The sequence below is a fragment of the Oncorhynchus keta genome, chromosome 19 (assembly GCF_023373465.1).
Source record: "Oncorhynchus keta strain PuntledgeMale-10-30-2019 chromosome 19, Oket_V2, whole genome shotgun sequence".
Taxonomy (NCBI): domain Eukaryota; kingdom Metazoa; phylum Chordata; class Actinopteri; order Salmoniformes; family Salmonidae; genus Oncorhynchus; species Oncorhynchus keta.
Window position 1 is genome coordinate 35,966,558 of NC_068439.1, and position 12,039 is coordinate 35,978,596.

At 41.5% G+C, this 12,039-nt stretch overlaps 1 protein-coding gene across 41 annotated transcripts in view; it reads right to left on the minus strand.

Moving 5' to 3' along the window:
* The window catches only part of LOC118398147 (piggyBac transposable element-derived protein 4-like), a 94,872-nt gene extending 89,188 nt beyond the window's left edge, over positions 1 to 5,684 (minus strand). For all 41 annotated transcript variants that reach the window (XR_008070965.1, XR_008070963.1, XR_008070961.1 and 38 more), the window contains exon 1: positions 5,417 to 5,684. Coding sequence is in view for 1 of the 41 variants with exons in the window: in XM_035793209.2 (XP_035649102.1) it covers positions 5,417 to 5,547 (131 nt within the window). In the remaining 40 variants the exon portion in view is untranslated. The remainder of the gene's footprint in view (positions 1 to 5,416) is intronic.
* Between the last annotated feature and the right edge of the window lie 6,355 nt (positions 5,685 to 12,039).

Below are 12,039 nucleotides of genomic sequence, written 5' to 3' on the forward strand. Positions count from 1 at the left end.
TCATGCTATCAGATAATAGCTTCTCATGCTTTCGCTGAAAAGCATTTTAAAAATCGGACTTGTTGGCTGGATTCATAACGAGTGTAGCTTTAATTCAGTACCCTGCATGTGTGTTTTAATGAACGTTTGAGTTTTAACGAGTGCTATTAGCATTTAGCGTAGAGCATTTGCATTTCCAGATGGCTAGATGGCACGCCTGCGTGTCGGGTGCGCTTAAGAGGTTAACATCATCTGGTTGATATGCAGATGCTGCATGTTTCACCAGAAAAATTTGGAATAATCGTCATTCACGAATCGCAATTGAATGAGAGAAATTAGAGAGATTCTCTATGGAAAGCGCAGAGAATATGCGCAAAGTAGAGAATCCTGCACATGCGAAAAAGCCCCAGCCGTCGGGAAGCGGGGTCCAGAAAAGTCAGATCCGCAGTCTGTCTTCTTTTAAACGGGGCTCCTGAGTGGCGTAGCGGTTTAAGGCACTGCATCTCAGCACTAGAGGCGTCACTACAGACCCTGGTTAAATTCCAGGCTGTATCACAACCGGCCATGATTGGGTGTCCCATCGGGCGTAAAAAAAAATACAGACTCCAGCGATGTTTCTACTTTTCCTGTTGAAAAGCGATATTCCAGGTATAAATACACTAAAGTACACACACTAAAGTATAAAACATATATTTGAGCAAAATATACACTCCCGTTCAAAAGTTTGGGGTCACTTAGAAATATCCTTGTTTTTTAAAGAAAAGCAATTTTTTTGTCCATTGAAATAACATCAAATTGATCAGAAATACAGTGTAGACATTGTTAATGTTGTAAATGACTATTGTAGATGGAAACGGCAGATTTTTTTATGGAATATCTACATAGGCGTACCGAGGTCCATTATCAGCAACCATCACTCCTGTGTTCCAATGGCATCACAGAGTCACCTCTTCACTGTTGACGTTGAGACTGGTGTTTCACGGGTACTATTAATTACAAAATTATTATAGTACTGTGCAGTATCGAAGAGCCCTCACTGCTGCTCGTTCATCCTATTTTTCCAACTTAATTGAGGAAAATAAGTACAATCCTAAATGTATTTTTGATACTATCGCAAAGCTAACTAAAAAGCAGCATTCCCCAAGACAGGGTGGCTTTCACTTCAGCAGTGATAAATTAATCAACTTCTTTGAAGAAAAGATCATGATCATTAGAAAGCTAAATATGGACTCCTCTTTAAATCGGTGTATTTCTCCAAAGCTCAGTAGTCCCGAGTCTGCACAACTCTGCCAGGACCTAGGATCAAGGGAGACACTCAAGTGTTTTAGTACTACATCTCTTGACACAATGATGAAAATAATCATGGCCTCTAAACCTTCAAGCTGCATACTGGACCCTATTCCAACTAAACTACTGAAAGAGCTGCTTCCTGTGCTTGGCCCTCCTATGTTGAACATAACCCCCAGATGTATACCAAACTCACTAAACGTGGCAGTAATAAAGCCTCTCTTGAAAAAGCCAAACCTTGACCCAGAAAATATTTTTTTAAACTATCGGCCTATATCAAATCTCCCATTCCTCAAAAAAAAAATGGAAAAAGCTGTTGCGCAGCAACTCACTGCCTTCGTGAAGACAAATAATGTATATGAAACACTTCAGTCTGGTTTTAGACCCCATCATAGCACTGAGGCTGCACTTGAAGGTGTTAAATTACCTTTTAATGGCGTCAGACCGAGGCTCTGCATCTGTCCTTGTGCTCCTAGACCTTAGTGCTGCTTTTGATACGATCGATCACCACATTCTTTTGGAGAGATTGGAAACGCAAATTGGTCTACACGGACAAGTTCTGGCCTGGTTTAGATCTTATCTGTAAGATATTGGTTTGTCTCTGTAGATGGTTTATCCTCTGACAAATCAACTGTAAATTTCGGTGTTCCTCAAGGCTCTGTTTTAGGACCCCTATTGTTTTCCCTATATATTGTACCTCTTGGTGATGTCATTCAGAAACATAATGTTAACTTTCACAGCTATGCGGACGACACACAGCTGTACATTTTGAAGAAACAAGGTGAAGCCCCAAAATTGCCCTCCCTGGAAGCCTGTGTTTCAGACATAAGAACGTGGATGGTGGCAAATGTTCTACTTTTAAACTCAGACAAAACATATATGCAAGTTCTAGGTCTCAAGAAACAAAAAGATCTTCTGTTGAATCTGACAATTAATCTTGATGGTTGTACAGTCGTCTCAAATAAAACTGAAGACCTTTGCGTTACTCTGGACCCTAAACTCTCTTTTGACGAACATATCAAGACTGTTTCAAGGACAGCTTCCCCCCATCTACGTAACAATGCAAAAATCAGAAACTTTCTGTCCAGAAATTATGCTGAAAAATATATCCATGCTTTTGTCACTAATAGGTTAGACTACTGCAATGCTCTACTTTCCGGCTATCCGGAAAAAGCTCTAAATAAACCTCAGTTAGTGCTAAACACGGCTGCAAGAATCTTGACTAGAACCAAAAAATGTTATCATATTACTCCAGTGCTAGTCTCTCCACACTGGCTTACTGTTAAGGCAAGGGCTGATTTCAAGGTTCTACTGCTAATTACATGGTCTTACTCCTACCCATTTTTCCGATTCTTGTCCTGCCGTACATACCTACACGTACGCTACGGTCACAAGACGCAGGTCTCCTTGCTGTCCCTAGAATTTCTAAGCAAACAGCTGGAGGCAGGGCTTTCTCCTATAGAGCTCCATTTTTATGGAATAGTCTGCCTATCCATGTGAAAGATGCAGACTCGGTCTCAACCTTTCAAGTCTTTATTGAAGACTCATAGGTCCTATGAATGATATCCCTCTAGTGGTGTGGGGGCTGTGCTTTGGCAAAGTGGGTGGGGTTATACCAAAGTGGGTGGGGTTTGGCCCTGTCTGTGGGTATGATCGGACAGGGCCACAGTGTCTCCCGACCCCTCCCGTCTCAGCCTTCAGGATTTATGCTGCAATAGTTTAACCTGTTGATCCTACCCCCTACTTTTTCGAACATTCTGTTAAAAATCGCGCAACATTTCAGCGCCCTGTTACTCAGGCCAGGAATATAGTACATGCATATGATTAGTATGTGTGGATGGAAAACACTCGGACGTTTATAAAACTGGTTAAATCACGGCTGTGACTATAACAACGTGCGTTTCATCGAAAAGTGCAGTAAAATCTGATCACTGAAAATGGGAAAATATATCCATCCGCCACTTCAACCCATTGTTATAGACGAACGACATTAAATGGGGCTGAGGTTGCAGTACCTACAGCTTCCACACGATGTCAACAGTCTTGTCATTTGCCTAGTCTTTGTTTCTTGGTCAAACGAACAAGAGACAGGCTTTTTCTTCAGGTCTCCGACCGGATATTTTGGTTGAGATTTCACCGGACAGTATTTCCAGACGGACCCCTATAGAATACACTTCGTCTCGTGATTAATTTGATCGCTTATTAACGTTTACTAATACCTAAAGTTGCATTACAAAAGTATTTCGAAGTGTTTTGTGAAAGTTTATCGTCAACTTTTTTAATTTTAAAAAATGAGGTTACGTTATAAGATGCTATTTTTTTTTCGTTTATCACACAGTCTTCATAGATTGATATCTAGGCTATATATGGACCGATTTCATCGAAAAAAAAGACCCAATAGTGATTATGGGACATCTAGGAGTGCCAACAAAGAAGATTGTCAAAGGTAATGAATGTTTTATATTTTATTTGTGCGGTTTGTGTAGCGACGACTATGCTAATTATTTTGTTTACGTCCCCTGCGGGTCTTTTGGGGTGTTACATGCTATCAGATAATAGCTTCTCATGCTTTCGCCGAAAAGCATTTTAAAAATCTGACTTGTTGCCTGGATTCACAACGAGTGTAGCTTTAATTCAATACACTGAATGTGTATTTTAATGAACGTTTGAGTTTTAACTAGTACTATTAGCATTTAGCGTAGCGCATTTGCATTTCCAGATCTCTAGATGGGACGCCTGCGTGCCAGGTAGGATCAAGAGGTTAAGTGTCGGGGGGCTAGGGTCAGTCTGTTTTTTTCAGGACTATTTCTCCTACTTTATCCGGTGTCCTGTGTGAATTTAAGTACACTCTCTCTAAATGTTTCTTTCTTTCTCTGTGTGGACCTGAGCCCTCAGGCCATGCCTCAGGACTACCTGGCCTGATGACTCCTTGCTGTCCCCAGTCCACCTGGTTGTGCTGCTGCTCCAGTTTCAACTGTTCTGCCTGCGGCTATAGAACCCTAGCCTGTTTACCGGACGTGCTACCTGTCCCAGACCTGCTGTTTTCAACTCTCTAGAGACAGCAGGAGCGGTAGAGATAATCTGAATGATCAGCTATGAAAAGCCAACTGACATTTACTCCTGAGGTGCTGACCTATTGCACCCTCTACAACCACTGTGATTATTATTATTTGACCCTGCTGGTCACCTATGAACATTTGAACATCTTGGCCATGTTCTGTTATAATCTCCACCCGGCACAGGCAGAAGAGGACTGGCCACCCCTCATAGTCTGGTTCCTCTCTAGGTTTTTTCCTAGGTTCCGTCCTTTCTAGGGAGTTTTTCCTAGCCACCGTGCTTCTACATCTGCATTGCGTGCTGTTTGGGGTTTTAGGCTGGGTTTCTGTACAGCACTTTGTGACATCAGCTGATGTAAGAAGAGCTTTATAAATACATTTGATTTATTGATTGAATGGGAAGGTGTTTGCCAAATTCCTGCATAATTGCAGACCATCCTTTAGTGACAGTGCAAAAAAAACATTGCCTGACAAATTGGCTAACATTACCAAGCTTTACATATAGCTATACACACAACGACTCAAACAGAAATGGTTGACTGTTGGAATTCATTCTCCTGGTCTTCCAAGGGAAGCACATCTCCCTTGGATGTACAGTACCAGCAAAATATTGGACACACCTACTCAAGATGGTTTGTCGTTTCCAATGTGAACAAATTCATCCTAGTGGGCAGAACAGGCAATGAGGTGGGCAGAGTCAAGCACGAGCTAGCGAGATCCTATTGGCGCGTTCTAACAAAAGTTTGCATATTTCTGTTAGGGAACGCCTACTTTGAAGTGTGCAATAACTCAATTCGCGACACTAAACAACGGCAACGGGTCAAATCTACAAAATTATACTTTTGGAAACAGAAAGCTGTATTGGCATCAAATGTTGAATCTATTAGAAAATGTGCAGAATTTCGGCGGCCTTATTGATTTTCCCACTGGCTTCCAGTGGAAATTGCCAAGCGGATGCTTTCACATGTATAGATCGGGTAAAATATTTTATTTTTTCTATCTGTGGTAAAATGGTTCTAACGGATTCGGTGAGATTTCGGCCGGTGTGTTGACTGGGTACAGTATGCACTCTGGGAGTGATTATTCCTACTTACGCGTCCTCGTGTGGATCCACTCCCTCCTGATATTCGAAGCTGAAGTCTTCGTCTGCAAGGTAACTATCATCAGACCAATTGCTTCCCTCCTCGCTGCTATCGAAGTCCTCCATCTCGGTGTCGCTTTCCATAATATAATCAATCAATTTCAGCTATATTGTTGTGGCCAGAGCTACGGTCTAAAACGTAGTCACAAATTCTCTGCAACTACACTATCACGTTAACGTGCAGCTTCTTCTTCGCGTGAGTTTTCGGCAGACGACACGGCTTCTTCTATGATATAATGGTAGTCCGCAAACAAGGCGCATGCCGACACCTACTGTGCTGGAGTGTGTGGTCAATCACGGTTTACAACATTTCTAAATCCTCCTACCTAACTCAGAAGTATAAAATAAAAAACAGCCCTACTAACTTCTAATAGACCCTCCCCCAAATCCCTTCCAAACTCAATGACCCTACACTTCAATCTTTCCCTCTCTTCAACACATTTACAACAATATAGCACATGCTCCACTGTTTCAATCCACCACACTCCAGACAAAACACATTAACATGCTTGCCAACCAGATATAACAACGAGTTTAATGTACAATGTTCTAATCAAGCAAACACCACCTCTTCCTTCCTAATCGGACCTTTGAATATTGGTTCACCAACCTTTCTTTGGAGGGCATACAAATGCCTGCCTTTGGGCTCAGAGTCCCATCTCTTCTGCCACACATCTATCAAAATGGCTCTGATCTTACATTTGGCCTCACTTCAACCCAGTGGAACATTCATGTAAATTATATCTTGTTTCAAAGCTATTTTGTCAAAATGGTCTACAACTTCATTCCCTTCCACACCCGAATGTGCTGGGACCCAGCACAATCTCACTACTACACCCAGTCTCTCAATTCTCTATAATAACATGAATACCTCCAATAGTAGATCAATCCTATTAGATTTACCAGATGATAAACTATTAAAATATGACAGAATCTGAGCATACTATAATTCCAACATGTTGTACATCCTATCCTCTACCCACTGGAGGGCAACTATTATCACCAACAGTTCAACTGAGTATACTGAAAGTTAATCTGTTAGTCTTCTACATATATTAACATCAAATCAAGGAATGTAAATGACTGCTCTTATGCGCCCACTATCTGGAAAAGCAGTAAAAAAAAACATAACTTCTAGCAATGTAATTGTCAACCTGTTTCCCTATATCACTGACTTCTGACCTATCTTTATTTTTGTCTACCGAGGTTAGATCAACAACAGGATCTGGGAGTAACCATGGAGGAACGTCCCCTATCACCACAGAAGGGCCATCTTCCGACTCCCTCAAACCACTTCTCATCAGCAAGCTTTCCAACTGTCCAACCAAAACCACTGCTTTGCCTACTAGTATATTCCCAACTAGAACAGTAGCAGTGGGATGCACAACCTCACAGCCATTCAACCTAACCCAATAAGCTAATGACAATGTTTTTATGCCATACAGTACCAGTTAAAAGTTTGGACACACCCACTCATTCCAGGGTTTTTCTTTATTTTTACTATTTTCTACATTGTAGATTAATAGTTAAGACATCAAAGCTATGAAATAACACATATGCAATCATGTAGTAACCAAAAAAGTGTTAAATAAATCAAAATATATTTTATATTTGAGTTTTTTCATAGTAGCCATCCTTTGCTTTGATGACAGCTTTGCACACTTTTGGCATCCTACAATGTAGAAAATAGTAAAAATAAAGAAAAACCCTTGAATGAGTAGGTGTGTCCAAACATGACTGGTACTGTATATCTATACATATCCTTAAAGCAATATACTGGATGCTGTCCAGCCTCTGAAGCCAAGTCGTCGCTGTTGTTCCATAAATCATAAACCAATCAATTGTCATCCTGATCAGACCTCTATAAATATCCATCAACGATTGTCTGTCAGCACCCCATTCATATCCAGAGACTGAGCGTTTAACATCCACCACCTTACTTTGTTTCAACTTTTATGACATGATGTTTCCATGTATATCGCTCATTGAACCATAGACCCAAATATTTGTACTCAGAAACCCTCCCTATAGACTGTCCATACAGAAGCAACTGTATATTATCAGCGACATTCTTCTTCGAGAAGAACATACAAGAAGACTTTGCCACTGACAATTTAAAACCCCAGTCAATTAACCATCTTTCAACATCCACTATAGCTTGTTGAATATATTTAATCACATGACATTCCTTCCCCTCTTCCAAATAGCTCCATAGGGAAGCCCCAATACCCCTACCTACATTTGAAAACACATCATTAATCATAATGTCAAACAAAATAGGACTGATAGCACTGCCTTGAGGAATAACATTGTTAACTCCATAGGCATCAGATAAAATGGGTTCTAATTTGAACCTGAAAAGAGTGATTTAAATATGGAGGCCAAAACCCAGTTATATAATCTCCCTCCAATACCAAGTCTTTCCATCTTAATCAGTAGACCTTCTCTCGACATAGTGTCGTAAGCCTTTTCAATGGCAAAAAAAAAGACAGTAACCCATTCATTCTTTCATGAACAGTTTTTTCAACTTCATTGCTCACCTTTACTAATGCATCCAAAGTATATCTACCTTTACGGAATCCACTTTGACATTGACTCAATAAATCTCCATGTTCCAGGAAATATGATCATCATCTTTTCCATCAGTTTACACAAGTTACAGGTCAGTGGTATTGGTCTATAACTATCAGCACATGAAGGGTCCTTACCAGGCTTCACTAAAGGTAATATTACTGCATGTTTCCAACCCGAAGGTATAACCCTCTCACTCCAAATCGTATTGAATAATCCCAGGAGAACATGTATGACCTCATTAAACCCAAATAACTTCACAGATCTTCATTGTAAAGGGTTTAAACACGGTTTCCCATGCTTGTTCAATGAACCATAAACAATTCATGAACATGCACCTGTGGAACGGTCTATAAGACACTAACAGCTTACAGACGGTAGGCGATTAATGTCACAGGTATGAACACTTAGGACACTAAAGAGGCCTTTCTACGGACTCTGGGAAAACACCAAAAGAAAGATGCCCAGGGTCCCTGCTCATCTGCGTGAACGTGCCTTAGGCATGCTGCAAGGAGGCATGAGGACTGTCGATGTGGCCAGGGCAATAAATTGCAATGTTTGTACTGTGAGACGCCTAAGACAGCCCTACAGGGAGACAGGACGGATAGCTGATCATCCTCGCTGTGGCAGACCATGTGTCACAACTCCCGCACAGGATCGGTACATCCGAACATCACACCTGCGGGACAGGTACAGGATGGCAACAACAACTGCCCGTGTTACACCAGGAAACACACACAGTCCTGATGAGAGCATGTTTATTCTTGACTCTGTTTTTGACAGTGTAACACTGAGGTCATGCTCAGCCTTGAAACTGTTTCTGTACTTGTTTTTTAAGTATGTCAGAGTTGAGAACCCTGACTCGCATAGGTATGTGGTGCCAAACTGGACCAGAACATATGTATTTTCCACTGTCGAAGCACTGTTTCCTGAATCATTCTGCCCTGTTCTGAAAGAACGTGGATGTTTGTGGATGTTTGGTCAGGACGTGTCGTTTTATTAATTTGTTCGTTATGAGAGACTCATTACTAAGCACTTCCACACACAAAACACATTGTTGGCACTCCTCGTTGTAAGTTTGTATGAAAGAGAGAAACTCATCGCTGTATATCCGTTTCATGACAATTGAGCTCAGTCAGAACTTGTCTAACATGACTCAATTTGATGACAGCGTCAAGTGGGAATGTCAAGCCCAGTGTTGCCAACTCCTCAGTAAGGAAAGTAGCTATTGGCTGTCCTAAAAGTTGCTAAATGACATCACCGAATTTGCATAATTGACCATGTGCATGTAATTGTGATGGACGCTGTAGAGGAATAACGTCGTGGGAGAGACAAAAAGTGAGTAAAAAACACCCTAAATACGTTTGGAACTACAAATGAAACTCAGGCACACACACAGTGGACAAGGTGAGTAAGTGACTGAGGCTGTGTGAGTCAAATACAGTGATTTATTTTTGTGCAGTGATTTATTTTAGACAAAGAACATTTTACATCTACATCCCGTCCTGAATTTAAGCCAGGGCGGGATCAGCCAGTGGCGGCTTCCCGCATGCACGATTCATTTGCAGTCTGGACGTGGAGGGGTGAACATCTCCTGCTCTGACTGCACCTGGGAGGGACTGCTATGCGAGGACTGGGCCACCTGTTAGTGCTTTGGGATGGGGGTGGGGCCCACGGCAGCACGTGCTGCTCGTTGAGAAAAGAACGATACGTGCTTTCACGTCAGAGTCTCTAAAGGTCTCCAACAACACCAGAAAAGTCGCTAGTCGTTTTTTTTTTTTTTTTTTAAAGTGTCGCTAAGTTGGCAACACTGCGTGTGTTGCAGTGTGTTGCAGAGTGATCTTCAAGAAAAAGATCCGGTAAACCGGGCATCTCCCTCAAAAAAGATCCGGTAAACCGGGCATCTCCCTCATACGCGAACCGCTAACAAACTGATGAGACCGCAGCTAAGCAGAGAGCGTACTAAACAGAGAGCGCAGATGAACTTGGCCAAATCAATTCCAGTAATTCATGAAATAATTATACATTTACTTTGACACGTCGCAACCCACCATACGTTAAGACTGGGCTAGGTTTATTGTATGAAATCTGGTGGTTTGGGGAAATTAATCTTTACAAAGAGCGATAGTGTCAGTAAGAGTGTCCATGATGTGTCTTTGAATGTAGAGATAGATGGAGATAAAAGTTTGAGTGTTTTTTGCAGCTTGTTCCAGTCGCTAGCTGCAGTGAACAGAAAAGATGAGCGACCCAGGAATGTGTGTGATTTGGGTGATGGTTGTAGTAGGTATCTCCTAACTACTGGTGCTGGACTGTTTCACCCTCTACAACCACTGTGATTATTATTATTTGACCCTGCTGGTCATCTATGAATGTTTGAACATCTTGGCCATGTTTTACATTTTTTTAAAACCTTTATTTAACTAGGCGTGTCAGTTAAGAACACATTCTAATTTTCAATGACGGCCTAGGAACAGTGGGTTAACTGCCTGTTCGGAGGCAGAACGACAGATTTGTACCTTGTCAGCTCGGGGATTGTGAACTTGTAACCTTTCGGTTACTAGTCCAACACTCTAACCACTAGGCTACCCTGCCGCCCCATGTACTGTTATAATATCCACCCAGCACAGCCAAAAGAGGACTGGCCACCCCTCAGAGCATGGTTCCTTTCTAGGTTTCTTCCTTTCTAGGGAGTTGTTCCTAACCACCATGCTTCTACATCTGCATTGCTTGCTGCTTGGGGTTTTAGGCTGTTTCTGTGTAGCGCTCTGTAACATCGGCTGTTGTAAGAAGGGCTTTATAAATACATTTGATTGATTGATTAATTGTGACTTTACACATTGCACTCTTTTAGAGGTAGTTAGCAAACCAGGCCAAAGACCCCTCAGAGACACCAATACTCCTTAACCAATCTACACAAATGGACTGGTCTACCTTATCAAAAGCTAGTCAATAAATATAGCAGCACAACATTCCTTAGAGTCAAGGGCAGTTGTGACATCATTTAGAATCTTTAAAGTTGCAGTGACACATCCATAACCAGAGCAGAAACCAGATTGCATATCAGAGAGAATACTATAGACACCAAGAAAGCCAGTCAGTTGTTTGAGTTTTTCCAACACTTTTGATAAACAGGGCAAGATAGAAATTGGCCTATAACAATTAGGATCAAAGCTTGATCTCCCCTTTAAATAAAGGACGCACTGTGGCTGCCTTCGAAATACCGGGAACCTCCTCAGAGAGGAGAGGCTCGGTGGTGACATGGGCTGCAACCTTGATTTCTTCTTTATCTAAACCATCTGAACCAGATGTTTTTATTAGGGTAAAGTTTAAGAAGCTCCTTTCACACTTCAGACTCAGTGACCGCCTGCAGAGAGAAGCTGTGTAGCGGGGCAGGAGAAAAAGAGGGAGGAGCATCAGGACTAGTCACATCACAACAAACTCAAACCGGGCGTGCACCATCGTGTGCTATCGTGCATACATTTATTTTGGACCCCCCCCCCCCCACACCAAACGAGATCACGACAAGCCTTTTCATCGTTGAAATTATATGGTGATCGGCATCTAAACTTTCATAGTATTACCACGACTACCGGGAAAACAGTTTGTCTTTCAATCACCCACGTGGGTATAACCAATGAGATGGGAGAGGCAGGACTTTCAGTGCGATCTGCATCAGAAATAGAAAGGAGTTCTTTTTTAGCCCTTGGCAACACAGACACTCGATGAAATGTTTAATCAATTAATAAAAATACTAGTTGAAAGAAAAACCTGGTGACACAAGGGGAAAAAATTAAGTACCTCTTGTCTAGCTGTACAAAGAACTAAAGATTGTTAGGAACGGTTAGTAAAAACAAAATACTAGTTTAAAGAAAAACTTGGTTAGCAAAGGTATATTATTGAAGGGACACGTGTCTAGCGACCTGTTCAATTAAAAGATGACAGAATTTCGTATTTTTATTATCTGTAATTTATATTGATTAAGCACCTGTAAAATACTGTAGAGCA